This window comes from Amphiura filiformis, chromosome 18 (assembly GCF_039555335.1).
Source record: "Amphiura filiformis chromosome 18, Afil_fr2py, whole genome shotgun sequence".
Lineage (NCBI taxonomy): Eukaryota > Metazoa > Echinodermata > Ophiuroidea > Amphilepidida > Amphiuridae > Amphiura > Amphiura filiformis.
In genome coordinates, this window is record NC_092645.1 from 22,430,563 (window position 1) to 22,456,807 (window position 26,245).

A 26,245-nucleotide genomic window follows, 5' to 3' on the forward strand; every position below is an offset into this window, starting at 1 on the left:
TTCAACTCAAATAGAAATATCATAAGTATTACAAATTTTAATCAAATTAAATCCTACATTTTGAAAGGAACTACCTAGGGCTTAAAATCAATCAGTCCCGTTGTTGTTATGTGCCTCTGATTGGTTCAAATAGCGAGCACAGGTATCGCGTTGATGCACACGCGCTGACCCATGGGATATTGTGTCATATCACACGGGTAAGAACCAATGAGATTGCAGGAACGTTCCTAAGTGTTTAAGAATAGTTCTTAAATGATAAGTCTGCAACAATTTGGCAGTGAACTGAATGGAAGTTGAGGTTTAATTTGCGTATACAACTTCGCATTATTGAACATGCAGCAAATACCGGTTGAAGCATAATCACATGATATGGCATTGACATTTCTGCATTTCGGGCACTTTTTCATTGGGGGCTTATTAGAGAGGGGGACCATACGGTATATAATGCTAATGAACTGTTTTGGGAACTGGCCTCTACCACAAAACACATGCATTTGTCAACATCCATGTCATTGACTTGCATTGATACACATCGATGGGCAAAAGCAAGAAGGCCCTATCTGTAATAGCTGCCAGGTGTCATATTTTTACATGTGTACAAGATAGAATGCAGAAATGTTCAATTGTTTATAGGGCAGCCATTGTGGATGTCTTTGTGACATACAATTAATTCCTCTCTATGTTATCTTCAGATCGGAAGCAGCACCACCATTGCCTGTACCAGCAAAAGTACCCACAGTTCGAGCCACGTGCGAAGCCGCAAAAGTCAAACCAAGCCGCTTGCTAAAGGAGACCGATTTCTTACAGTGGATTCTTGAGTGGGACTGTGATTGGGCTTTCCAAGGCAGAGATTTCCGTAAGTCAATATATTTGTCATATTGCATAACAATTGTTTTTGTTACCTATATTATTATAACTTATTCATTGTTAGGTTCCAGACTTGCTACTTGCAGTGCCTATTGAAGTGGGCTAGTCCAGTTGAAATCCATACACCCCCAATAAAATGGAAAACATGACCTTAATCTTCCATACAGGTAGTGTAGATTTCAAATGGAGTCCCCCATTCAGGTAAACCCATTTGAAATTCACACTCAATGTGTAGGAGAGTAAGGTCATGTCTTCCATACGGGGTGTGTGGATTTAAAAAGGAATAGCGCAATGATTGAATCTATGAAACATCCCTGTAATGAACAATCTCTTTTGCAATCACTTTCATGACATTTCAGCATCCTACTACTGAAATCGCATTTTCTCACGTTTTTGCCCCAAGACTATATGGAACGCTGTGTCCCCTTTTTTGCTGAACCATCTGAACCATGAAATGGATCAGCCTACAACTGCATATGTTACTAGGTCCCTAACTAACCATTTGGTCTGAAATGGACATATCTCTAAATGTTACGAAGGTATGACCCCATGAGTGGTGTCATATGAAAGAGAAAAACATAAAGAATATAATAAAAATATTTCCAAACGTCAGAGGTCATCCAGGGGTCACAGGGGTCAAAAAAGGTCATTTCAACCAAAAATGCTCCGATTGAGCTGAAATTTAAACGCAATGATCCTCAGGCATGAGAATTTTCAGTTTAAAAACTGAATTCAGTTTTTTTTATAGTCAAAATTTCCGCAACTTTATTTAATTTCAGCCCGCTTTTGGTACTTTTTGCCCAATTTCACGCATTTTCAGTTTTTTCAGGTTTTTTTAGAAAAGTGCAGTCTCATGCCTGGATCCTTATGACATTCTAAACATGTTGCAAATATTTTAAAATTCATTTAAGGTCATAAAGGGGTCAAAGGTCAAGTTTTTCAAAATGCTCCAATTGAGCTGAAATTTATATGCAATGATCCTTATGACATGCTTAACATTTCAAAAACATTTTAAGATTCATTTAAGGTCATTAAGGGGTCATAGGTCAAGTTTTTCAAAATGCTCCGATTGAGCTGAAATTTAAACGAAATGATTCTTATGACATTCTAAACTTGTTGCAAATATTTTAAAAATCATTTAAGGTCATTAAGGGGCAATAAAGGGGTCAAAGGGCAAGTTTTCAAAATGCTTCAATTGTAGGTATAGGCCTACCACAATATACTGCCGAAGCCACATGGTTCAGCTATGGTGCGGTTATCGCTCTAGTTTTATCAGCAATGCCTCTTCACTTGCCATTTTGCAAGAAGAGTTTAAAAACCCACTTGTTAACAACCCAACTTCATAATAATGTGCAATAAATGATCTTCAACAACTCTTCCTACACAGTTGTACAGGAGCCAATCATTGCATGTACATACGTACGCATTATGCGTGAGAGCGTAAAATTTGTCATGCCAATTTGTCATACGTAGCACTTGTGTATGTATACATTTGTACACGCTTAGATGTGGAATTCATTATTTTGGGAGAATAAGCATTGTCCTTTTATTGTTTAGTTTTTTATGCCGAAATCAACAGAGAAATCAGTTTAACCTGAACGATCTTCTTGTAATGTTGAGTGGCAATAACTAACTGATATTGCTCATGAAATAATCGTGTGAATTAAATGATCTTTAGCTTGTTTTCGTTTTTGAAAGGGATTCAATGATGTTATACAAGGGTTCATCAGAAATGAACAGCTCTGCACCCATATGCATCTGCATATTTTTATACCACTCATGTAGCTAAAGCTGTCCTCATAATATAAAATTGCAGACATCATTATTTTCTGATGAACCACTGTGGTGGGTGCATCATTGCTAATTTCTCATGAACCACTGTGTGACATGATTGTATTCCTAATTGTTTTTCAACCCTGCCAGTTTTACCAGCTTTTCAAGATCCGGCTGATCATGCTGAAAATGATGTGCTAGATACTTCTTTTCTCCAGAGTGAGTTTTTATTGGGCGCTGTTGGCCACAAATGAACTTGTTGTTGTTACAGTATGTTTAGGGTTAAAATAACTGTTTCATCAATAGGAGCATCATGCTGATGGTCATTCTGAAAGTGATGTGGTGGTAACCTCTTATCTCCAGTGTTTGTTTTTCTTTGATTGTATTGGTCACAATTTGTTTGTGTTGCTTTTGCCCTGCTACTGCTTTTTATATAATATTATGTAATCCACAGTCACAATTTGTTTGTGTTGCTTTTGCCGTGCTACTGAATATATAGACCACTTGACATGTGACGTCATTGCCCGGCAGTATGCGCACACATTATGGTACTTTCCATTGTTCTTTGCCCTGCAGTGTGCGTGCGCGTGCGCATCGTAGTCTGCTCAGGGCATGTGTATTTTAAATCTCCCACCACATTTCATATAGTACAAGAAAGCCATTGAACAGTGAAGCGGTTCGTTCAGGCATATTGACAGACCAATCCCTCGCCTTTGTTAATAAACAATGATGTAAAGTGGTCTATACAGTAAGCCAAATAATTAAGGTACCAGTTACGTTCACCCCCTGTATTTCCTAAACAAAGGCAGATATGTCATAATTGGAACAAACAGCCAGTAGCTGCATCTTTTAACTCGAATTAAAAACCTCATTCGTTGAAATTGTTCAAGAAATAAAGACACAACGATCCAAAAACCCAAGGAAGATGCAAATTTAATAGTTGCAGTTTGCCACATTGCATACCCTATTGGTTTGTACACAAAGCGTTCGCAAACAAGAGAACTAGTGCCATGCTTTCATTGATTAACACGTTAAAACTAGCGTCGTGCTTTCATTGATTAGAACACAAAGGTGCAACTTTTTATTTCCTATCTTCATCAGGTTTTAGATCACCGTTTCTTTAATTCTCAACTAATTTCAACAAATAAGGTCTTAATTCAGAGCTAAAGAGTACAGGCATTGGCTGCTTATTTTAATTTTGACACATTTGTCTTTATTTAGGATATACAGGGATGAACACAACTGCTACCTTAATTCTTTTGCTTACTGTATATATTATGTAATCCACAGTCACAATTTGTTTGTGTTGCTTTTGCCGTGCTACTGAATATATATATATTATGTAATCCACAGTCACAATTTGTTTATTTTGCTTTTGCCCTGCTACTGCTTCATATATGTGACATGATCAAGGGGATCAATTGAGTCACATGTTGACAATTGTCAATTAGAAGTTTTTTACATCATTTTCTGGCAGTTTATGAATGCTACATTTTGTTGCAAACCCCATGAAAATCGGACATCTGGTACCAAGTTATGAGCAATTTATCAATGGCTGAAAACATATAAAAACACTGTCACATATATGTGATGTGATCAAGCAAAATCAGTCGGAATTCGGAAATATTAAATTTTCAATTTCTTATAGGATAGCAAAAAACATTTACAAAGATACATTTTGCAGAAAACGCCATTGAAATTGAACAACCAGTTCCAAAGATATGAGCAATTAAAGATTTTGCAAAACAAAAGGAAACAAAAGGAAATATTTGCTTTGTTTGGCTATATCTCAAAATCGATATTTCCGAGTTCCGACTGAATTTGCTTGATCGCATCACATATTATGTAATCCACAGTCATGAAATAATTGCCTACTGTTTGAACTTGTATTTACTGTTTAGAGTATGATATACTTGCCTGTTTTAAGGCGGGGTTAGTGGAGAGCAAATTTTGAGTTCAGTATTTCTGCTTTGAAAACGACACCTCATTTGCTACAATTGATCAAGTCGGTCATATTTTATAATCGAAGAATCATCCCAAATTTTTCTTGTTTTTTCTGCCTATTTTAATCTATACCTTGAAAAGTGCTTTGACGCAAAGTCCCCTTTTTGATGTGCTGCATCACATTATATATATACGAGGGGTATCAAAAAGTTTTTGAAATCGGCCAGAAGTGAAAAAGCTATATCAATGAAATTTTGTCAGTGCAATCACTGGTCCTTATGTACACTAAATGGTTCAAAAATGGTCTCATAAGTATGTTTACTTTTTTTACAGGCGCTAGATGTCAGTACCTGCCTATGTAACCGCATAACCAGCAAAATGGAGAAAATTAAGTCATGTAGCATGACTAAGTTCCATTTTAAGGGTTACAGTGCCCAGAAAATTTGTGGTGAAATAAAAATTCCTTTTCCAAAAAGCAACAGTGACATATCACAATCACCACCGAAGATAACTTTCATTTCATCATCGATGTTCTAGGCACTGCAACCCTTCAAAAGCAGGATCTTAATAACGCTGCTTGCCTCAATTTTCTCAATCTTGCAGTTTATGCACAGTAACTGGGGTAGCAGGTTATTGGCATCTAGCGCTACCTGTAAAAAAAGTAAACATGTTTATGAGACCATTTTTGAACCATAGTGTACATAAGGATCAGTGATTGCACTGACAAAATGTCATTGATATAGCTCTTTTACTTCTGGGCGATTTCAAAAACTTTTTTTAAGGCATGTTTTTCAATATTGTGGCCATTTTGACTTCTAAGCCTTCCGAATTCGGCACGTTTGGAGTACATGCAATCATAAGAAAATGGTTAACTTTGGGCTTGTCGTTTTATATGAAGTCAACCTATAAACATACTGGGATTCAGCAAAGTTGTAATTGAAGACTAGTAGTCATATAAAAGTGATGTTTTATCAATTTTGAAGGTTGACCACATCGACTTTAGACCCCCTGAAAATGTGGAATTTGCAATAAATTTCATTTTCGCGAGGGCGCTGTTCGAAATGTAAATAAATTGTGACCTCAATTTTTTGGATATGCATTGTATTTGTCCTATATATAGCATTAGTGACAACAAAAAACAAGTAATCTGACAAAAATATGAATTTAGGGGGCTAAACTTGCCAGTTTACAAAACATTACATTTTTTCTTGCATATTTAATGACCCCTTGACACAACACGCAATTAAAGAAATTTCTTTTTTTTAAACTTTTTGATCAATTGGGCATGCAATTAGTGTGTATACAAGGTTTCATACCTCTCTCTCTTTTTATTAGGAAGGTACAGGCTCCCAAAGATGAAATTTATTCAAAGGGCAACTTTTGGGTTCAAATTTAGATCCCCCTACTCCAACTTTAAATGGCTGCCATAGAAAATCTGTATATTGAAAATAAAATGGAAATAAAAGTAAATAGGGCCAATAACTACTCATCTAATCATTTATTTTCAATATTGTGGCCCATTTGACTTTTAAGCCTTCCAAATTCAGCACATTTGCAGTACATGCAATCATAAGAAAATGGTCAACTTTGGGCTTGTCGTTTTATATGAAGTCAACCTAGACAATTACTGGGACTTAGCAAAGTTGTATTTTAAGACTAGTAGTCATATAAAAGTGATGTTTTATAAATTTTGAAGGTGGACCACATCGACTTTGGGCCCCCGAAAATGTTGAATTTGCAATAAATTTCATCTTCGTGAGGGCGCTGTTCGAAATGTAAATGAGTTGTGACCTCAATTTTTTGGATATGCATTGTATTTATCCTATATATAGCATCAGTGAAAACAAAAAATAATTAATCTGACAAAAAATGTGAAATTAGAGGGGCTAAACTTGCCAGTTTACAAAACATTACATTTTTTCTTGCATATTTAATGACCCCGTGACACAACACACAATTACAGAAATTATTTTTTTTTACTTTTTGACAAATTGGGCATGCAGTTAGTGTGTATACAAGGTTTCAGACCTCTCTCTCTTTTTATAAAGAAGGCACAGACTCTCAAATATGAAATTTATTTAAAAGGCAACTTTTTAGTCCAAATTTAGACCCCCCTACTCCAACTTTAAATGGCTGCCACAGAAAATCCGTAAGAGCTACAGACATCAAATTTGCAGGTTTTTAATTTTTTTACTGGTACAACATATGACTGAAATATAAAGCAAATCTGAGGGGGTCAGGTGGGGAGCCTCCTTGATTTCATATGGAGTGACCCCTTGGCTAAAAGAAGACGTTTAGTTGGTTTCTTTACTAGCTTGGGTTCAAAAGTTATGTCCGATTAATTAAAACGTCCAGAAAACGTGTTGGGCCACTTTTGCCATGTTTGCGCACATCAAGTTTGTACCGCGTAGATATGCTTATCGTGCATTAAACATCAAATAACTGACACAAAAGAATTATAAGTCGTGTTTCTTCATATAACTAACATGAACTTAATGACAATATGATCTTTCTTTAAAATCTATAAATGAAGTCATGAAATTTCTTTCAAATTATCTTATAAATAAAGTAATTTCTCATATCCCTGAGATATCGTTGGTAAAACTGAGAACAGTTTTTTGCATCCATAAGTACAAAACAATAGGATTTTGAAATTAAGTTCAGCTTGGCTTCTAGCTGTTCTGGGGCGACCACTATTGCCAGCATTTCTGTTAACAAATTCCACATACTTCTCATAGTTATATGTAATTGTATGCCTTGATGGAAGACATGAGTTTGGAAAATGAGCTATAAACAATCTTATGGTTTCTGCTTGACTCCATGTGCTACCGAATGTCACAACATAAAAATACGCTCATGCAGCCACGATTTCTAGTAAATGAGGTTGTTATGTCAGTGATTAGTTGTGACTTTCCAAAACTCAAGGAGATATTCTATTATGTAATCATTTCTACCACTTTGAATACCCCATTGTTTAAAACTACCTATCATAAGAGCATCAACCATGGTTCCAACTCTATTCAGTCACTCTTATAACAGTTTAGACAAAAGTGGCCCAAGCGGTTTTAAGACTAGGTTACATAATTGGCCATATCTTCAATTTTCTACCGTCGATTTTATTAAAACAAAGCTTAGCTGATGGCTAAAGAAATTATCTTGATAGACATATAAATATCAAACCACAACATAAGCGGCATACTTGTGTCATTCTATTTTCAAAATTGTACAAATTTTATTATTGCACCCTGTATATCTTCTTGTTTTCATTAAGTTTATATTGTTGTTTTTCTTGATTTGCTTTTGTATTGCACCTTGAACATCTTATTTTGATGGTTGTGCACGTTATAAATCCATTCAGTTAAAACTAACTATTTTGTATCTCTTTGCCAACCCATAGGGTACACTTCAGGCATCCTGTCCACCTGCAGATATAGACGTCTCAGCCGAGTTCAGTTTGATTTCAGGTCAATGGATCGCTATTATGAGGTGTTTATACCACTATTGATGCTGGAAACGTGGGCAAAGGTAACATACACTAATTTGTGTCTTTGATGAAGCCTAAACAAAATTGTTGCATTGGCTTATAACAAACACAAATTAGGGTAGATAGGTTGTGATTATTTTGAATGGACCAATGGCGATTCTGTCCGAGATGCCGCTTCTTTTTCCACTACTTACATACCCTTAGAGCATAGACACTTTAATGTAAAGGCCTATTCAGTGATACCAGAAAAAAGTGTAAAAAATTTTAAATTGTTTATAAATTAAAAAGTGAAGGATAAGTCATTAAAATTGTGACCAGGTTTTTTTGAAATGACAACTTTTGCAAAAAACAAGGAAACAGCAGTATTGACAAAGTTGAAACCTATGATGTAGCTAATTTCTCTACTTCAGAAGAGAAATGATTTATGTAAATTGTCTTGCTTTGTCTGTAATGCTCAGCTTTTGGCTCAACCACCAGCAGACTACATGTTGTCACTGGGCGGGAAAACCCTCCTATGTACATTTGGCCCTTGAATATGGATGAAGCAAACCCTTCAATATAAAGTTTACACCTACACGGCTTTATCCATGTTCAAGGGTCAAAAGTATTATGAGTTTTTCCTGCATGTACTTTGGCCCTTGAACAGGGATGAAGCAAACTCTTCAATATAAAGTCTACACCTACAAGGCTTTATTCATGTTCAAGGGCCAAAAATACTTATGAGGTTTTTCCCGCCCAGTGATGATGTATGTTAGCACATCTATGATGCTATACATGTAGCAAAGATGTCAAAATCTCAATTTTTATGATATTTACCATCCTCCAGATCAGCAAATCACTGAATAGGCCTTGAAGCAACATCACCAATTGTATTATTCAAATTTATCATCTGTAGCACATTTAAAAATCTTTACCGCTACATTTTCTGAGAATTGATGATGAAAATTTTGCGTTCATACCATGAAAGGTAGGCCTGTTGCCCATGGGGGGTCGACGATAAGTGCGGGTGCAATAGCGAACTAAAAAATAGTGCAAATAGCAAAAGCCTACAAAAAGGGGAGTTTGCGCAAAAGCGCTGACAAGTTGAGCCCTCTGTGTACGCTGAGATGAGCTACAATGTATGTCGCCAAGTCTGAACGCTGTACCTGCATCTGCGGAATTCAAGCACGGAGAGAGTGCACATGCAAAGATATGCGCATTTTAGATTTTAAATCTTGACATCAAAATGAAGGTATGATATAATAATGTCCCTATAATTTAATAGTTAGTGAAGCTGTCAAATTCAGAATAAATTAGCGGTCGACACTGGGTTAGCAATGAATTTACACTCACAGATTACTATACTAGAACCTTGCATTGCTTCAAGTATTGTAATTGAAAATAATAGTTTACAACATTTGTGACTAAAGACAAACAAAGATTAAGAAGTGCTGGGGAAGAAAACTCCAGATGAAAAAAATTGGGGAATGCAGCAACTTTTTTTCTTTAATGAATATTCGTAAACTGTTTTTGATTTCTTTTGTTTTTCTTTATTCATGCATTTAGCTTCTAAAGGACTTTAACCCTAGGCATAACCCTATCATGCAGTGTGGTGTGGAGTATACACGCAGAGAAAGTGGACAGTACAGTGGATTTACCATGTGCAATGTAAAAGGTAAATAAAGTGGTCAAGGTTGCCAAAATATTTTCAATCTGAATCATGGGTCAAATAATGGCAAAGTCATCCAATTTTTCTCTAACCCATTGGTTTCTATGGTACAGGATACTACAGGAAGTCTCTGGGCGAATGTTGAAAAGTTTTTTTTATAGCCATTGGGTTCTATGGGACATGAAATGGCCAAAAGTCACAGGGAAAATATTCAAAAGTTGCCTAATTGGGCTACCAAATGGAGGGTTTGGCAACTCTGGGCAGGGGCAGTAATGCTACAGGTACAGGACCTTACCTGTTCAATAAGCCCAATCGGCATTGGAAGTTTGCAATGCATTGTAGGACAGTTTTTGCAGTTTTAGGACACTTTGTCCTTTGACCTTTCAGAAAATTCAGAAATATTGGGTTTTTTTTTTTTTTTTATATAATCTAAAATATTTTACAATATTTAAAACAAATATGAAAAATATTAGTATTTTATAAATTAATTATTTGGTATTTTTAATGATCAAAATTATGACAATAATAAGAAAATTAATAATAATTACGTAAATTTTCCCGATATGTCAGAGGTCAAAGTGTCCCAAAACTGCTCTCAAAAACCGGAAGTTAGAATGGCGATTGGGCTTATTTGGTTACTTTCAACAGGTCCTCAGAACATGACACCGTGTCTTGCCAATAATTGGGCTACTGCTGTTGCAAGTTTCTGGGCATGGTGGATTTTTAAGACAAATTTTCTTTTATTTGCCAATTTTGCAGTGGCAGTACCAGGATTTTTTCAACTGGGGGGGTTCAACTTGATGTTGAGATTGAAGGGCAAGAGCTCCCCCTTGGCACAGCCACAGCAATTTTCACAGGTATTTGAAGCACTAGAGTGTTAATCGTGTACGTCCACTGGCTGTCGACGTCTGATGCACATTTTCATCCTAGTATAGCTGAGATCAGCTCTTAAGGATTATCGAACCAAGAACCAAGAATCGTCAATTTCAAGTCTTTGTGATTTCTAAGACTCTTCAAAATTGTGTGGGTTTTTTAACTTGCAGTTTTGCAATTAGCCTTGAAATGCACACAAATAAAAACCTTGGGAAAATGATATGTATGTACCATGAATGACTTACTAACTATGTGTGTTCTATCCCACAGTGCCTATTCCGAAAGGTAAGGAAAAGGACTCCAAATTCACCCTGAACGATGATGATTTTGTGATCGTGTCCCCGCACCCTCAATCAGTCCCAACATGGAGTAGGATGTTTGGTGTTGTTATGAGAGTAATTACCAGAGATGTGCCCAGCGCTGGTCAACAAAACTATATGGGTAAGTTGCAGAATCTAGGAAGATAGCCAAATTTCACGAGGGAGTTCACTACCTAGGTAACCAGTTCACTTTGACCTCCCCCAGTTTGCCTCCTTCCCCAGTCACAGCACTGATGTACTATTTTGGGCGAAAGTTTCCTATTTTGGGCAAAAATTGCCATATATTGGGCAAAAAATACCCCATTTTGGACGAAGATTGCCCATTTGAGGTAACTTTCCCAATTTTAGCCCCCCACAAATTTGACTTTGCCCTCTCACTCCACCATTGCCTCGCAGTCAAAAAAATCTTACACAGGGAAGAAAATTTCCCCTCCAAATCATGAAATTCTTTCCTGGATTCTACACTTTTCCAGTCATGGACAAGATAATTTCATGACAGGTTAAAAACAAGACTACATGTATATTATTCTCATCTTTTAAGGGTACTACACCTGCCCAATTTTGTGCCTATTTTTAATTTTTCTAAAAATTATAGCGCATTGGTGACAAGTAAGATATGTATATTATAGGGGCAAGGACTACAACTACTGCACTGGAAATTTAATTTCAGCACAGACAACAATTGTGGAGTTACAGTAAAAATGAGGGAAAACCAATATTTGATCAATAAAACTACTTTCCTTGAGTTGCTGAATTTTCAGTGCAGTAGTTGTAGTCTTTGCCCCTATAATATACATAATTATCTTACCTGTCACCAATGCGCTATAATTTTTGAGAAAAATTCAAAAATAGGCACAAAATTAGCCATGGGTGTAGTACCCCCTTAAATGCATGCAAGATATTCAAATCAGTGAATTGATCAAATGTATACCTATTTGCAAAGACCTTTCACATTTCCTGATTTGGAGCAGTTTATGGCTAATTGAATCACATCATCATCATACAGCACACATTCACTGATCAATCTGCTAGCATCGCATGACACAGACGTGATTTTACACGATTGGTCGGCCAGTGCTATAGGTCTTTCCAAAATAGTGCAGTAAATCCTAAATGTCTCCAGTAAGTACCTCAATTTAAATCATTCAGCCCTGTTGTCCTCGGGTATAATTAAATATGATGCTATGAGCTGCCATTCTGTGAATTTAAAGATACTTGGGTTTATGAATTAAGAAGTCCAGGTTTGTGATTGTAGTGGGGGATATTATATATTTGATATAGTAATACATGTTTTATGGGTTTGGGTGCATTTTTAGGAATTTTGGTACAGCAATAATGTCCCCTTCACTTGTCCATTTTCGGTGGGTTTCAGCAGATTTTGGTTATTTTTTCCTCAAAGCTCCCAATTTTGACAAAATTGTGTGCTTTTAGGTTTACAGGTAGGTATAATACAGAGAAGATATCTGACTCTTCCCATAATGCATTTCTGTACTGATTTGCTATCTAGTGCAACCTGAGACTAGTAAACCTAGTCTCAGGCGCAACACACAGTGTCATCGCCCCGATATCTTCATGGCAGAAATCGCCATGGTAGGTTGAATCCACCGCTACGCATGGCCTTTATGTATCGACCTGTTTAATAGTTTTGAGTCGCATAATAGGCCGAAGGACATCTGATTAAGGCTACTGACAATAGCCCCGATTAGCTCGGTGACTGACCACGCTGTGTGTCAGTCGAGCATGGTAGCCATATGTCATATTCTTTTAGACTACCTTCACGATTGGCCTATACACTGCGCTATATAATTCGCACATATAAATCAGAATTATTGCGAATTATTGTCAGTTTTTGACTCAAGACGCAAGCTACTGTCTCAAGACGCAAGCTAACGACTATCATATCTGTTCAAAATATATATTCATGTTCAAGGAACCACATCTGGTTTCTTTATACGAAATCATTTACGGGAGATATTCATCATTTTCTACATCGGTATCCAAAGATTTTCTTCTCATATCAAAATCGTGCATAGCAATTCATGTGTATCGATCCCGGGTATTCATTTTAGTATCTCTGCTGACAAAGTAATTATTAGCCAGGCGATGTCGGTGTGTAACAAAATGTATCTCAATGAACATAGCACATCCAGATTGTTCAAATATGTTTGACTATGGACCCAAATTTAGCCAGGCTATTCTCAACAAGGAGACAAAGGGAATCTGTACAAAGTAATAGGAGTGTCATTTGATGAAATGAGGTGATGTTTAATGATGCAAAGGATTCTGGGAAGAGTATGATATTTTATCTGGGTATAATGGGTATAATAATAGGTTGTAACATGTATTTAGAGAATAAATGATAGGATTTTGTCTTTTGCCTATCCAATATCGTGTCATAATGGATGGGCTGGCCAATATTTTGAGTAGTGGATGCCGGCGCAGCCAGTATCCACTACGATTGTGAGGACATCCCCGTTGCTTTAAATGAACGGATCCATCACGAACATCTAAGCCGCCGAATCGCGCTTCTTAGTTCTCGCGACGCAGTATTACGCGAACGCATTATCGCTACGATCATTGAGGAGCAACAAGCGTGCCGCCATTGCGTGGCGGCGCGCCTGACTAATATCACTATCAACTATTGTGAGATATTATACACCTGAAAACCAATCAAATTACGTGAATTCTTTACAAGACGCACCCATTGAATAAGAATTATATACATAGGTATAGAGAAAGGCAGAATCACAGAACATCCCTGTTCAAATATTTTTGAAGAGTCCCCTTCCCGTGATTGTAGGTAAACAGATCTCACCAAAATTCTTTCTCACTGTGTTCCAGGGTTGCCAGGTGAATTGCCAATGGAGGAACCAATGAAAATGATGGAAGTGACGTTGCTCATGAGAGTCAGAGATCCAAATTTCAGGGGGCTACAAGGTGAACCGATCAACATACAGGTATCTACAATATTTCTTATAGACCTTTTTCCTGTGATCAATTTATCGATATTGAGTCTGAAGAAATTGTGCGAACCGGACAACCATGCATTGTCAGACTGTAGACCTAAAATATCCACAACCCTTTTTAATTTTTTTATTGTCTATTTTGTACCAGGAGTGTACGACAAAGTGAAGGGGTTAAGTATCCAATAGGTTACTAACTTGGGTTGCCAGTCTCCTGGTGAAAGGCAAAGCTATGACTGAAAATTTGAGGTACATTTAATCTTGTGTTGAGTCAAGATGCAGTCAAGTGAGCTCAATTATGCAGTCAACTTAGTTCAATCGATAAGGTCTTTGACTATGGTGTGAGAGGTTGCGGGTTTGAACCCTGTGGTGGTTTAGTATGCTCTTGTGGAGTTAGCTTTAAATTCCCCTGGACAAAAGGAAGTTACTGCTAATTGTTTCATTGTAACCTGTATGGAACTTGGGGAGCTGATCCTGGCTGCGAAGGTCACCTGTGGAATGTCTGGGGTGTGCGCTTCTTAGCAGCAAAGTCCCTGATTTTTTTGTTAAATGGTTTGTAGAATGATAAGGGGCTGTATTAGTCAGCGACAACCTGTAAAGTATGCTGAGGCTTGTGGATCAATGCCATTGTGCCTGTGCATAGCGCACTATAAATCATGCTTTTTTTTTTTTAAATCAAAAGTATCAAATCCTCATATTATTCATTCCTCTTTCAGCTGATGGGATCTCTAGTTACATCTAGGAGACAATTTTATGGGATTATGTGCTTACACACCAGCAACCTATCACAAGACATACTTCGATATCGTCGCATGGATGTGTTTGGGCACAAGGACGTCAGTGTGGGAGGATCCAGTTCAGTGAGTACAGATTTAGTGCTGTCATGACGATCTTTTTCTGATGTCGACATGACAGAAAAATTCTTATTGTAACATCGACATGATGTCAGCATTTTTCGGCGCACCTTTTAGAATCTGGTTCGGCGTTCATGTCTTACACCCTCTGATTATTTTGAGAGCAGTGCAATCTCACAGAATGAAGGTCAGCTCGTGGGTGGTGGCGTACCATATTGTAAAACCTAGCACATTTTTCATTTCACATAGTCGACAAACAAAACCTAACAGACAAAAAATCAACCATTTTTTGTCTGTTAGGTTTTGTTTGTCGACTATGTACACAGTGATTTTCATCACTCCAGTGTAATTTTGTACTGTTTTCCTGACACCTCTGTGGGTTCTGGAATTGGCAATTTTTGGCCATTAAACTTTGGCACTCGGCACCGAACTTTGCTGGGCAATGACGTCACAAGTGGTCTATACAGTATGCATTTTGTTTTTATTCATAGCTATTGAATATTCATGTTATACAATGTATGTATTTTCTGCAACCAATGCAAAGTTTAGCCAAATTAACACTCAAACTTATGCCCTATTTTAGGTGGAATTTTTTGTTTGATGAATATTTGGCATTATGCCCATTGTTAACTTTTTACTTGTTTTTAAATTTTCATTTCTAGTTTTTGTACATTGATCTATACACAATAGAAACATTGTTATTTGTCACCTGTCTTGAATGTGACAATAATTGATTTAAGGTTATAGTAAGGGGTTGACAGTGATTTGCCGATTCTCCAAATTTGCACGCTACAGTATGCTATACAGAAGTTGCCGGAAATCACAAATTTGGTACCAGCATGGGTGCCGCTATCTTGGGAAAAGGGGGGTTGACGGTCGCAAGCACCCCTGAACGTGCCCAGCACCATGACTACGTGTAATAGTACGTGTTCCCGACTGGCAATCATCGGGGGTCAATTACCTTGAGCTTGACAACGATGTCTGAATAGACTATTGCCAAGTCTTACGTGTAAGAGCGAAATTAAGGTTAATTTTTGTGATTGAAACAGTATTTTTCTTGTATAAATCTTGGTCTGGATAGTGGGATTGTTGGTCGATTTGATGTATTCAATAAATTAAGTTCATGGATGCGCTAAAAATATTATTAAAAGTATTAAAAACAGCTGTTCAACATTTGAAAAAAATACACTGCAGCAGCCTTGAAAAAGTCTAACCAAGCCGTGATTTTTACGGGAAATTTTATTACTTGAACGAGGAGCACGGACGCGATGCAGCCGGTAGAAATCACGGTAGTTTTCCAGGCCTACGCGATGGCAGGGTAATGGCGGCGTCCATAGTTTTATTACATTTATCCTTGACTGACCCTTCCCAATCTTATTTATTCCCTGGTTATAGTTTGAATAAATGCAATGCAAACAGAGCCACTTTATAATTGAAGACCAAATTAAAAAGACTAGTTCGCATCTGACGTCAGGGCAAAGGCGTGACGTGACTGGTTGCTGACAGGTGCAGTACAGTATTATTGGTCTGGTCGGGAGGACGTCATACGCAAACTAGTCTTTTTATTTCGGTCTTCTAATATATAACATTATTTATCAATATAGTGATTTGCATATGTTTGTAGCAGGCAGTGTAAAAGTGGTCAACATTACTTGTACCAAAGAGACAACAAATAGGTCAAAATGTACAGCAGAAAACACAAAATTTCAGCTAAATCATGTTACTTATACCCAACTTTATAACTTACAAGCAAGTCCTTCCAAACTATTTGTACCAACAGGCAATTCCCTGCACATCAGCTGAAGTTACAGAAGCCGCAGTGAAAACCTTGAGGGAACCAGATCTGCTGCCCCGTGTCTTCCTCCTTCAAGGACCACCTGGTACTGGGAAGACTAGGACCATTATTAGCATCGTTGTTAATTTGCTGAAGGTTTGTATTGTGTATGTCTTTGGATATATGCTTTTGTAAGACAAAAACACTTCGTAGCACTCATCAGCTGTTAAAATTTTGTTTTTGGAACCGAGGAATATTATTCTGAGGCCAAGCAAAATGCTTATTTTTCATGCTACCCGAAAAATTACTGATACAAATTAGACATTAACCCTAACCTAACCCATGTTTTATTTTGGATATTGGAAGGGAAAGAACAAATAAAAAAGGAGAGAAGATGAGGAAAAAAGTCCCAGGATTTGAACCTGGGACCCTTCGCATGCCAAGCAGAAGATCATGGATCGGTTATTTACAGTAGCCACAGGGGTTTTGCTGGCCCAGCTAGCGAATCCCTGGGTATATAATGACTGATTCCGTCATGTCCACAATGCCTAGAAAAGCTGCTTTTTTGCCTTGTAAAAGTACGTAATTTTTTCGCCATTTGCTGCTATTCCTTTTCTCCGATCAGCACCAGATAGATCGGTCTTCCTTTTACGCTGATTAACCTGTGTAAACCAATCAAGGATTGTAATTGACAGTGACATCAGACGCGATAAATTCTTTTTATCTCTGTCTTTAATTATAGTGCGGTTAAGGTGAACCTCATTCGTAACTGACCCTTTTTTTCCCCATTTGTATCATATATTTCTTCTTCTAAACTTCAAAACAAAAGACAATTTTAACTTAAGTACAGTAGTAGATTTAAAACAACAGTCACAAGACTTACTATTTGCAGAGCTGTAGTAGCCTGCATCTACAGAGATTATTCCACGTGACTTGAATTTTATCTTTCATTTACACACAAAAATCGAAAAGCCAATTGTAGGGACTTTCCGTTAACAATCAGTGACAGCAGTGCTGAGTCATGTGATGTACAAATATGGTAGTTGTATGTGCATAAATTGCTTGTTTATGTAGGATACGCGGAGGACCCAAGTCATACTGCATCACATGATTCGGTCATTATCAATTAAAGGCGTCTTGTATATTCAATAGTTTATGAAGTACGCACCATGCATATTCATGAGGTTATGAATGTCAAGTAACAAGAGCCCTCCATATGTTTTGGCATGAAGTGAAATAAATCTACACTTTTCACATTTTCATTTCATTCAGTAGTTATTGTGTCGGATGACATATTTGCTATCGTTGTCACTAAATTGGTCAAAATTGTTAATTCTATCACTCATTCAGACACAAGGTGCACCTCCGCCTCCAGCTCGCCGCTTGATATCTGGACAATTTCCATGCCACCCAAAAATACTTCTTTGTGCTCCTTCTAATGCTGCAGTCGACATCCTGGTGCTCAGATTGGCTGATGCTTTGAAGCATGCAGAGAGAGAAGGCTTTGTAAGACCAGGTAAGGCACCTCATCCATATTGGTTGGATCTTGGGATCAGTGGCATAGCCAAGGTGGTGGGGCAAGGGGGGAACCCCTATGTAAGAAGTCTCCCCTCTTGCACTCCTGGGATGCTGGCCACCCTGATATTTATGATTTTTAATCTTTTGTTTTACTTTTAGTTCATTTTTTGACCATTTCCATCACAGTTAGCCCCAGTTGATAGTTGCCTTACCCAGCATCCACCCCCTTGACCACCCTTGGGATCAACCGTTAATACCTAGTATTTGTGACATCTTAACTAGACTGTTATTAATTGTTCCAAAGTTTTTTTTGGGCCTGAGCTTTTGATCCTAGCAGGATCTTTATTATACCATTCAGCAAATTACTTCAGAGGTGTTCGTCTGCTCTGTCTGATTATCGCATAAAAAGAACTAGGTCACGCGTTACTACACAGCTTGACCAGCGAATGAGGTGCCGATGATGTGATTCAATTAGCCAATCAGAACCACACTTCCGTATACACCATAATCTGCGCCAAATTGTCAGACCGCTGAAGTTCTCTGCTGAAAAGGCATAGTATTTTGAAAAATATTGATATTGTCTTGGATAAAGATCCTAGTAGAATCGAGAGCTGAAGCCCCTAAAGTGATTGTACCAGTTTGTGTGTGGTTGATCAGTTCCCAATTCAGTCCATGCTTTTTGTTTGTATGTGCCATTTCATTTGATCTTCTTTCATTGCTAGGTTGTAGGCACCTTCCAGAGATCTGCTTTTGCCGACTTCAATTCCTGTGTATAAGGCTATTATAGCTTATGTGAACCAGACTGTTTGCAGACTTTGCCAACCTAAATTTTGCATTTTGACCATTTTTTTTGCTGTATTTAATATTAGTCATTTTTTGGCAAAATTTTTAGAGGAATTTGTAAAAAGAAGAGGAAAAAATAAATAAATAAAAAGCCGCCCGAATGACCCTACCTGAAAGGTCTGTCCGCCTGCCCAATTTACGAGACTTTTGTTTCTGTTGCCTAAAGGGGCATTTCTCTTTTGCAAATTACTTCATGAATCAGAGGGCGAGATAGCCGAGTGGTTTAAGTATAGACTGCATAATTTAAGCTCTATTGTTCTCTCAATTGTATTGTTTTAGGATTTCAAGGGAAGAAAGGTCACCACAATGCTGGACACTTCTCAGTGATTCGACTTGGAAGAACAAAAGATGTACATCATGAAGTACTACCCTTCTGTCTTGAACAATTGATAAAGTGGACCAAACAGAGAAGTAAGTAATTGGGCTATTCCAGTTGAGATCCATACACCCCTGAATTTAAAAAAAAAAAAAAAAAAAATTGGTATTTATACTCATGTACCAAAGCGCTTTACATTTATTCCGCTGTCCTTATATATGTCAGCCACCATACAGTGCCCAAGGCATGCTCATACCTTTGGGCGGCACTCAATGGACAATATTCATAACAGCTCCCCATTTCACCACCTGGGTAGAGAGAGGCAAGTAAGGTAAAGCGCCTTGTCAAAGAGCATAATACAATGGCACCGCCGCGGCTAGAACTCACAACCCACCTTTTGAAATTCACACCCCCTGTGTGGTCAAGTTTAGAAAGGCATACGGATTTCAACTAGAATAGCCCATCATTACTGTAAAAGTGGAAAATTTCACACAATTAATTTTTTGCACTTCGCCAATTTTGAACTGTTTTCCTCGTTTTTAAATTTGCGATTCTAAATTTCCTTACATTCACACATTGTTATTTTCCCTGTAGAAGCTTGTTAGACGAAAAGCGCGAAAGTAAATGTAGCGCAAAATGTGGTGAATTGTGGTAACCACACTGGAAGTTTATGTATTATCCTATGGGCATGGACAAAAATAGCCAATTGCGCGTAAATGTGCGGGCCGCGCGGAAAAAAATAACAAATTGCGCTGAACTTGTCTACATAAAACACACAAAGAAAATACAGGAAGAAAAAAAAGCATGTCAAAATACTGAAATTATATTATACCAGGTCTTGGATTTTTTAGCATTATGATATCTAAAGTCACACAATTTGTGGCCATTTTTGACATTTTTGGCATTTTGGTGGCCATTTTGAAAAGCACCCTCTATCTGGAGTTTCCCACCATTTGACCTTTTCATACTTTTTACATGCTCCAAAGTACAAAACACACTTTCAAATCATATGCCCTGTGATTTCGTCAAGGAATCACTATTTTCACTCCTACTATACATCTCCAACTATTAAATGCACATGTGCTTTTCCAACATATCCTAAATATTTATGCCTCAAAGTTTCTTCCCACGCAACCTTAATACATGATAAATACGCGAAAGTAAGCAACACATGTATGAGACAGATTAACATTGTCAATTTCTGTATTCTTTATATGTGACTATCCACATCGAAACGCTCGTAAAGTCGGCCCCTGGTCAATTTTGTTTTCTTCCGTGTTTAGAAAATATATATCATAAGCTTTACAATGATATATCATTTGACTTCAAACGATATCCAAAAGCGGAGTTATGGCTTGTTCAACTTTGCTCCTTCAGTAAAAGGGTACATTATTTTGGTGCTACAATATTTCTCTTTTTCTACATCACGCTGGTATTAAATATTAAATTGTGATAATTGGCGGTCACTTCAAATCATCCCAAAGTCAACGCGGTTCAGGAATGTCCTCTCATTGTTAATTGTTGGTTAACCCACCACTTGAACAAGATTTATCCATAGCAAACAAAGACTAAAGCTATTTACTATAAGTATAAGCTTATTATCCTCTTCAACAATAGGATTAAAGATTGATGTGCTGACTGGACTGAAATGAGAAACTTGTAGGACAATTATTGGGTACAGGGTTGCCAAACCCGCGATTTGGTAGCCCAATTGGGCGACTTTAGAAGATTTTCCCCGCGACTTATGACAATTTCCTGTCCCATAGAAACCAATGGTTAAGAAAAAATTGGGCGACTTTTTCAACATTGGCTCCTCATGATTTCCGATAGTTTCATGTCCCATAGAAACCAATGGTAAAGAGAAAAATTGGGCGACTTTTCGATTATTTGACCCGCGATTCGGGCTGAAATCTTTTGGCAACCCTGATTGGGTACATTATGAATACAAGCTTGATGCTCATTTTGGACTGTAACTCGAAATACAATTTGCCGACTTCACGAGCGGTTTGAGATGGATGGTCACATATTGTAAATGTCTAATATGACCTGTGGCAGCTATTGAAGGTAGTCTTGTTTTGGCTTGGTTTTTTTTTACAGATGAAGCTGATGATAAAACCAGTGAAGAATTGATACAGAAAATGAACATTGAAATTGGCAATATCGAATTACTTATCTCCAGGTTGTTATTGTCCGCACACAAAGATGAAGAGGAGGTAGGCTCACATCACTGGTGGAAGCAGGGTAGGGGGCAATGGTTTATTTTTTTTTTCTCTAATCTGAGCCATGCCAGGTGAAGCCAACTCAAGGTTGGCTCTGCTATCTGCATTTGGCTGCGCTAGCTAATAGTGTGCTGTGTTTGTCATATCAAAGACCCAGTGAATTGGATCTAAGGCACAAAAGGCTTATTGTGCAAATAGAAATAACCCAGAGAAACCACAAATTCTTCTTAATAATGGTTAGTATTCTACAGTAAATATGCAAACTAATCTGACTGCAGTCTTCAAAATACATTGACCACCCAGGGTTCAGCCAACCTTGGAACTGTCATAGCCAGACAGTGTTACTAGAATTAAAAATGGTAGCAGATACAAAATGGAATTTATGCTCGCATACCTTAAAAGATATGTTTAATATTTCTTAAATAAAAAATGTATTTTCCCTACATTTCTGATTTCTATAATACATACAAGATAAAACAGCTCCGGGACAAACGTGATGCTCTGTACGAGGAACGACAGATCGTGGAGAGAAAAAGGATAGACCGCAACCAATCAAACCAGCCAAAGCAAGCAAAAGTGGATGAGAATCGCATGCGTGAAAAGGTGCTAACGAGAGCAGACGTGATATGCTGCACGTTAAATCACAGCGGAAGTCAGATGTTCAAGAGGCACATATATAAAACAAAGGGCAACAGTCTGGAGAAAGAAAAAGTGGTTTCTTTTTCATCACTTATAGTGGATGAGGTAAGTGTAGGGGCCAGGGTTTACAGCTTTTAACGTTTTCGCGTTCATGACGCCTTTTTGTACTCACTGTACCCGGCAAAAGTAAGATTGTGTAACCTGAATGGGTACAGCAGCTTGGACCTGGAAAAAATTCAATCCAGGGAATTGTAAATATCATTGTGTGTTAACCATGTTAACTTACTGTTTTTGTTGACATTGTTGTAATATTGTAATATTTGTACAATCCGAAGAAAAAATATGAAATGAATCAACATGCATGTTAAGGTTATCACAGGGGTTTTTCATGCACTTGATTTCAGAGGAGTGCATAACATTAACAGTCATGCAGAGAATGAACAAGCATACCGGAGCATACTGATAATTAGAATATTGATCCACGTGCACAAGACGTGAAACTTAGCTTATCTCGTGAGACATGGGGGGGGGGTCATGAGGGGTGGCAACGGGCCGGATGCCAAGGGGGACACAAGCCGTTTTTCAACAATTTTCATAAGGATTTTCTAAATTTTAAACTTGTTTCCTCTGTCACCCATCTGGAAAATGTGTTGATTTTAAATTAGCCTTTGATGAAATAATTAAATCATCCCCTGATTAGGCAATAATATACAACAATAACAAAAAACAATTGTTTGTAAATCAAATTTGGAAAAAATATTCAACAAGACAGACTTAGTAGGCCTACAAATGTTTAAATTATGTAAAGTGAAAAACAATCACTGCAAAGGAAAGAAAAAATGTAGGGGGTGTCTTTGTTGATAACAATATCTTGTTTTTCAAGTTGAAATTTTCAGGGTGGGTGCTCATATGGCCATGCTTACTAAATGGATTGAATGTGAGATGTTAACAATATTCTGTGATGTTCAAATAACCTTGTTTTTATTGCAGGCTACACAGTGTACAGAACCTGATATTCTAGTGCCTCTACAATATGATATTCGTAAGTTAATGCTAGTAGGAGATCCCCAACAGCTGCCAGCAACAGTCATATCTAGGGTAAGAGCATGGGTCCATGGGATACTATGTGCCATTCCATTAATCCCCCCTAGCAACAATTCTAGCGGATTGAGCAGAAGGTACAACTAGAATTGAGATGGCTGTGAAATCTTACACAGGGGGTGTGTGGATTTTGGGCTGTTCCATTTAAAATACATACTCCCCAATGGAAGACATGACCTTACTCTCCCACACAAATCTACACCCCTGTGTGGGCGATTACGGTCATGTCTTCCACAGGGGTGAATGGATTTCAACTGGATTAGACCATTATACCGAAGGCGATATTAATAGAGGTTATTCCACCTTTTGCCATTAAAACAGAAGGGACAATTAAAAAAGAGAGGGGGTTTGACCCCACTGTCCACTATCATGGCCATGATGAGAATGTTCTCTATGTATGAACATTTTAACTTTAAATAATCCATACTGTTGAAATAGGCTCATAATCATATGGTGATAGAGGATTGTAAATAAGATGAAACTTCAAATTGAACACAACAAGTCGAATGTCCAATTGTAGAAGATCCTGCGTCATATACCATCGGAGATGTAATGGTGGATGCTGGTATAGTCCGGGACCATATACTTTGACTTGCTAACTGACTAACTCACAAACTCGCTCACTCACTCACTGACTCACTCACTCACTCACTCACTCACTCACACATTCACTCGATCACTCACTCGATCACTCACTGCATCAGTCACTCGATCACTCACTCGATCACACACTAGATCACTCACTCTATCACTCCCATGATCACTCAATCACTCACTCAATCAGTCAATCAATTAGTCAATCAATCAATCAATCAATCAATCAATGGTAATGGGTTGGACTTATATTGTAAACTTGCTCAAGTTTGATGTTTAATTTGGACTTTGCAGGAAGCATCTAGAAATAAATTCACCCAGTCACTGTTCGAGAGGTATTACCGTTACTTCAAAACCAACCACGAGGTACTACCTTTCAATCCTATACGCATGTTGAAGACACAGTATCGTATGCACCCTGAGATATCTAAGTTTCCATCACGACAGTTCTATGATGGATTGGTCCAAAATGATCCGTAAGTATGAGTAAGAAATGGGCTAATCCAGTTGAAATCTATATACCCCCTATGGAAGACATGACCTTTGTCACCCATTCAGGTTACCCCATTTGAAATTCACACCCCCGTGTGGAAGATAAAGGTCATGTCTTCCATAGGACTTGAATAGCCTAATGTGCAAGAAAGACAATAAAAAAAAAAAAAAAGTTGTTTGCTTGCCCTCGTCCGACTGACCGCTCTCGCAGTCCCGACCGTAGAACTTTTTTTTTTGCGATTTTCCCCAAAATGGCATGTATTTTTCGTCTGAAAAACCGATGATTTAAAAGAAACGTTGTAAAATACCATATCCTACATGTTTACGTGTCCGGCTGTACCTGACTGTCGGGTTCCGCAATTTCGTATACCACCTCAGCGTCTAAGCTCTAATACAATTTGCTATCCACCTGCACATTTCGGACGGCACATCTAGGGATGAGTTTATTTACAGGCAAAATATAACCGTGCATATCGTGCAAGAATGGATACAATATAGCAGATGTTAAAATATGGTAAAAGTAGATAAAATTTGAAAACAGTTGTACCAGATATTCATTTCTTGTTTATAAATATTTAGATTCATGATATTTGTTCAGTGACGACTAGGAAGTAACATTGCACTATTTTTTTCAACATGTTTGTTGAGGCTACTTTTATTAAGAGCACAAATCGCCGGTATAAATATGATTTCACTTTAAACATGGCGGACACAACACAAGTAGCGCTAGCTGTACAGGTGAAGCAAGGGACCGAACACGCTGATTAATATGATAGTTTTGAAAAGCAGAAAACACTACATGTAGGCAGGGCTGTCAACTCTCACGCATTGGCCGTGAGTCTCACGCATTGGGTCACTTTCTCACGGTCTCACGCCAAGGTAGTATAACCTCACGCCCAGGTAGTAAATCTCACGCAAAAAGCTGAAAAATTAGTAAAATCTCACGCATCGTCATGAATAATTTGTTGTTCCTACCCACCCCCGCTTTTCACATTCTAGAGCGCCGTGGCTCAAATAATCATCGGACAAAATGAACATTGAGTCGGCAAATCCTGCACGCTTCTGTCTCACGCCAAGCAATTCCAAAAGTTGACAGCCCTGATGTAGGAGAATTGTACACTTCATTAAACGTAGGCCTACATGTAGAAGAGCTACAATTGTTTAAGGTGCAAGTGGCGAGCACAGATGCTGGACCATGGCGTGATGTTGCTGCTACGGAAATGCTTGAACCATTAATTGCATTCGCTGATTCGGTATTCGCCATGTCTGTTTCTGGGAAACGGAAAAAAAAAAAAAAAAAAAACTTTTCCCGACCAACCGACCCAATTTTTAAAATCCATTCGAGGGCAAGCAAACAATTTTTTTTTTGCCTTACATTTGTTTGGAGTAACCTTTAATTTTGTACAGCTATTATTATCAATCGATGGGCTCACTGACTCCAGTAGCAACTCCAGTATGTTTAGTAGCAACGGTGTTAGCTTGTCCCAATTTTGTAGAAAATTGGACAAAGTAAAGCTAATTGCCGATATGAGTGGGTTTCGCTTTTGAGAATCTGTTATGCGCGAGAGTAGCATAACTATATATATTTGCAAGGCTCAAGCGAGCAGGCAAACTACATTATATTTTAATTATAAAATAGAGTACCAAGTGCAGGTACCATAGGAAAGTACAAAAAAAAAAAGCGCAGTGATTTATAGTGCGCTACGCACAGGCACAACGCCTAGACGTTGATCCACAAGCCTCAGCACACTTTACAGGTTGTCGCTGACCACTACGGCCCACATCATTCCACAAATCATTAAACAACAAATCAGGGACTTTGCTGCTTCAAGAGCGCACACCCTAGACATTCCACAAATAACCATCGCAACCAGGATCAGCTCCCCGAGTTTCGTACGGGTTACAACGAGACAAATTAGCAGTGAGTTCCTTGTCCAGGGGAATTTCAAACTAACTCAATTTTCTTTCCACTTGAGCGTACTAGGCACCGCCAGGGTTTGAACCCACAACCGAAAGGTTATCA

General features: G+C 37.9%; 1 protein-coding gene across 2 annotated transcripts in view; it reads left to right on the top strand.

The window, feature by feature from the left end:
* LOC140140000 (uncharacterized) overlaps positions 1 to 26,245 on the top strand; it is an 88,783-nt gene that overhangs the window by 9,677 nt on the left and 52,861 nt on the right. The window contains exons 4-17 of one of the 2 annotated variants that reach the window (XM_072161810.1): positions 693 to 856; positions 2,791 to 2,859; positions 7,982 to 8,109; positions 9,614 to 9,722; positions 10,860 to 11,030; positions 13,751 to 13,866; positions 14,589 to 14,732; positions 16,507 to 16,656; positions 17,851 to 18,016; positions 19,141 to 19,272; positions 21,275 to 21,390; positions 21,868 to 22,140; positions 23,026 to 23,133; positions 24,025 to 24,206. In XM_072161810.1, the coding sequence (XP_072017911.1) occupies positions 693 to 856; positions 2,791 to 2,859; positions 7,982 to 8,109; positions 9,614 to 9,722; positions 10,860 to 11,030; positions 13,751 to 13,866; positions 14,589 to 14,732; positions 16,507 to 16,656; positions 17,851 to 18,016; positions 19,141 to 19,272; positions 21,275 to 21,390; positions 21,868 to 22,140; positions 23,026 to 23,133; positions 24,025 to 24,206 (2,028 nt within the window). The remainder of the gene's footprint in view (positions 1 to 692; positions 857 to 2,790; positions 2,860 to 7,981; positions 8,110 to 9,613; positions 9,723 to 10,859; positions 11,031 to 13,750; positions 13,867 to 14,588; positions 14,733 to 16,506; positions 16,657 to 17,850; positions 18,017 to 19,140; positions 19,273 to 21,274; positions 21,391 to 21,867; positions 22,141 to 23,025; positions 23,134 to 24,024; positions 24,207 to 26,245) is intronic. The other variant, XM_072161811.1, reaches the window with a different exon arrangement.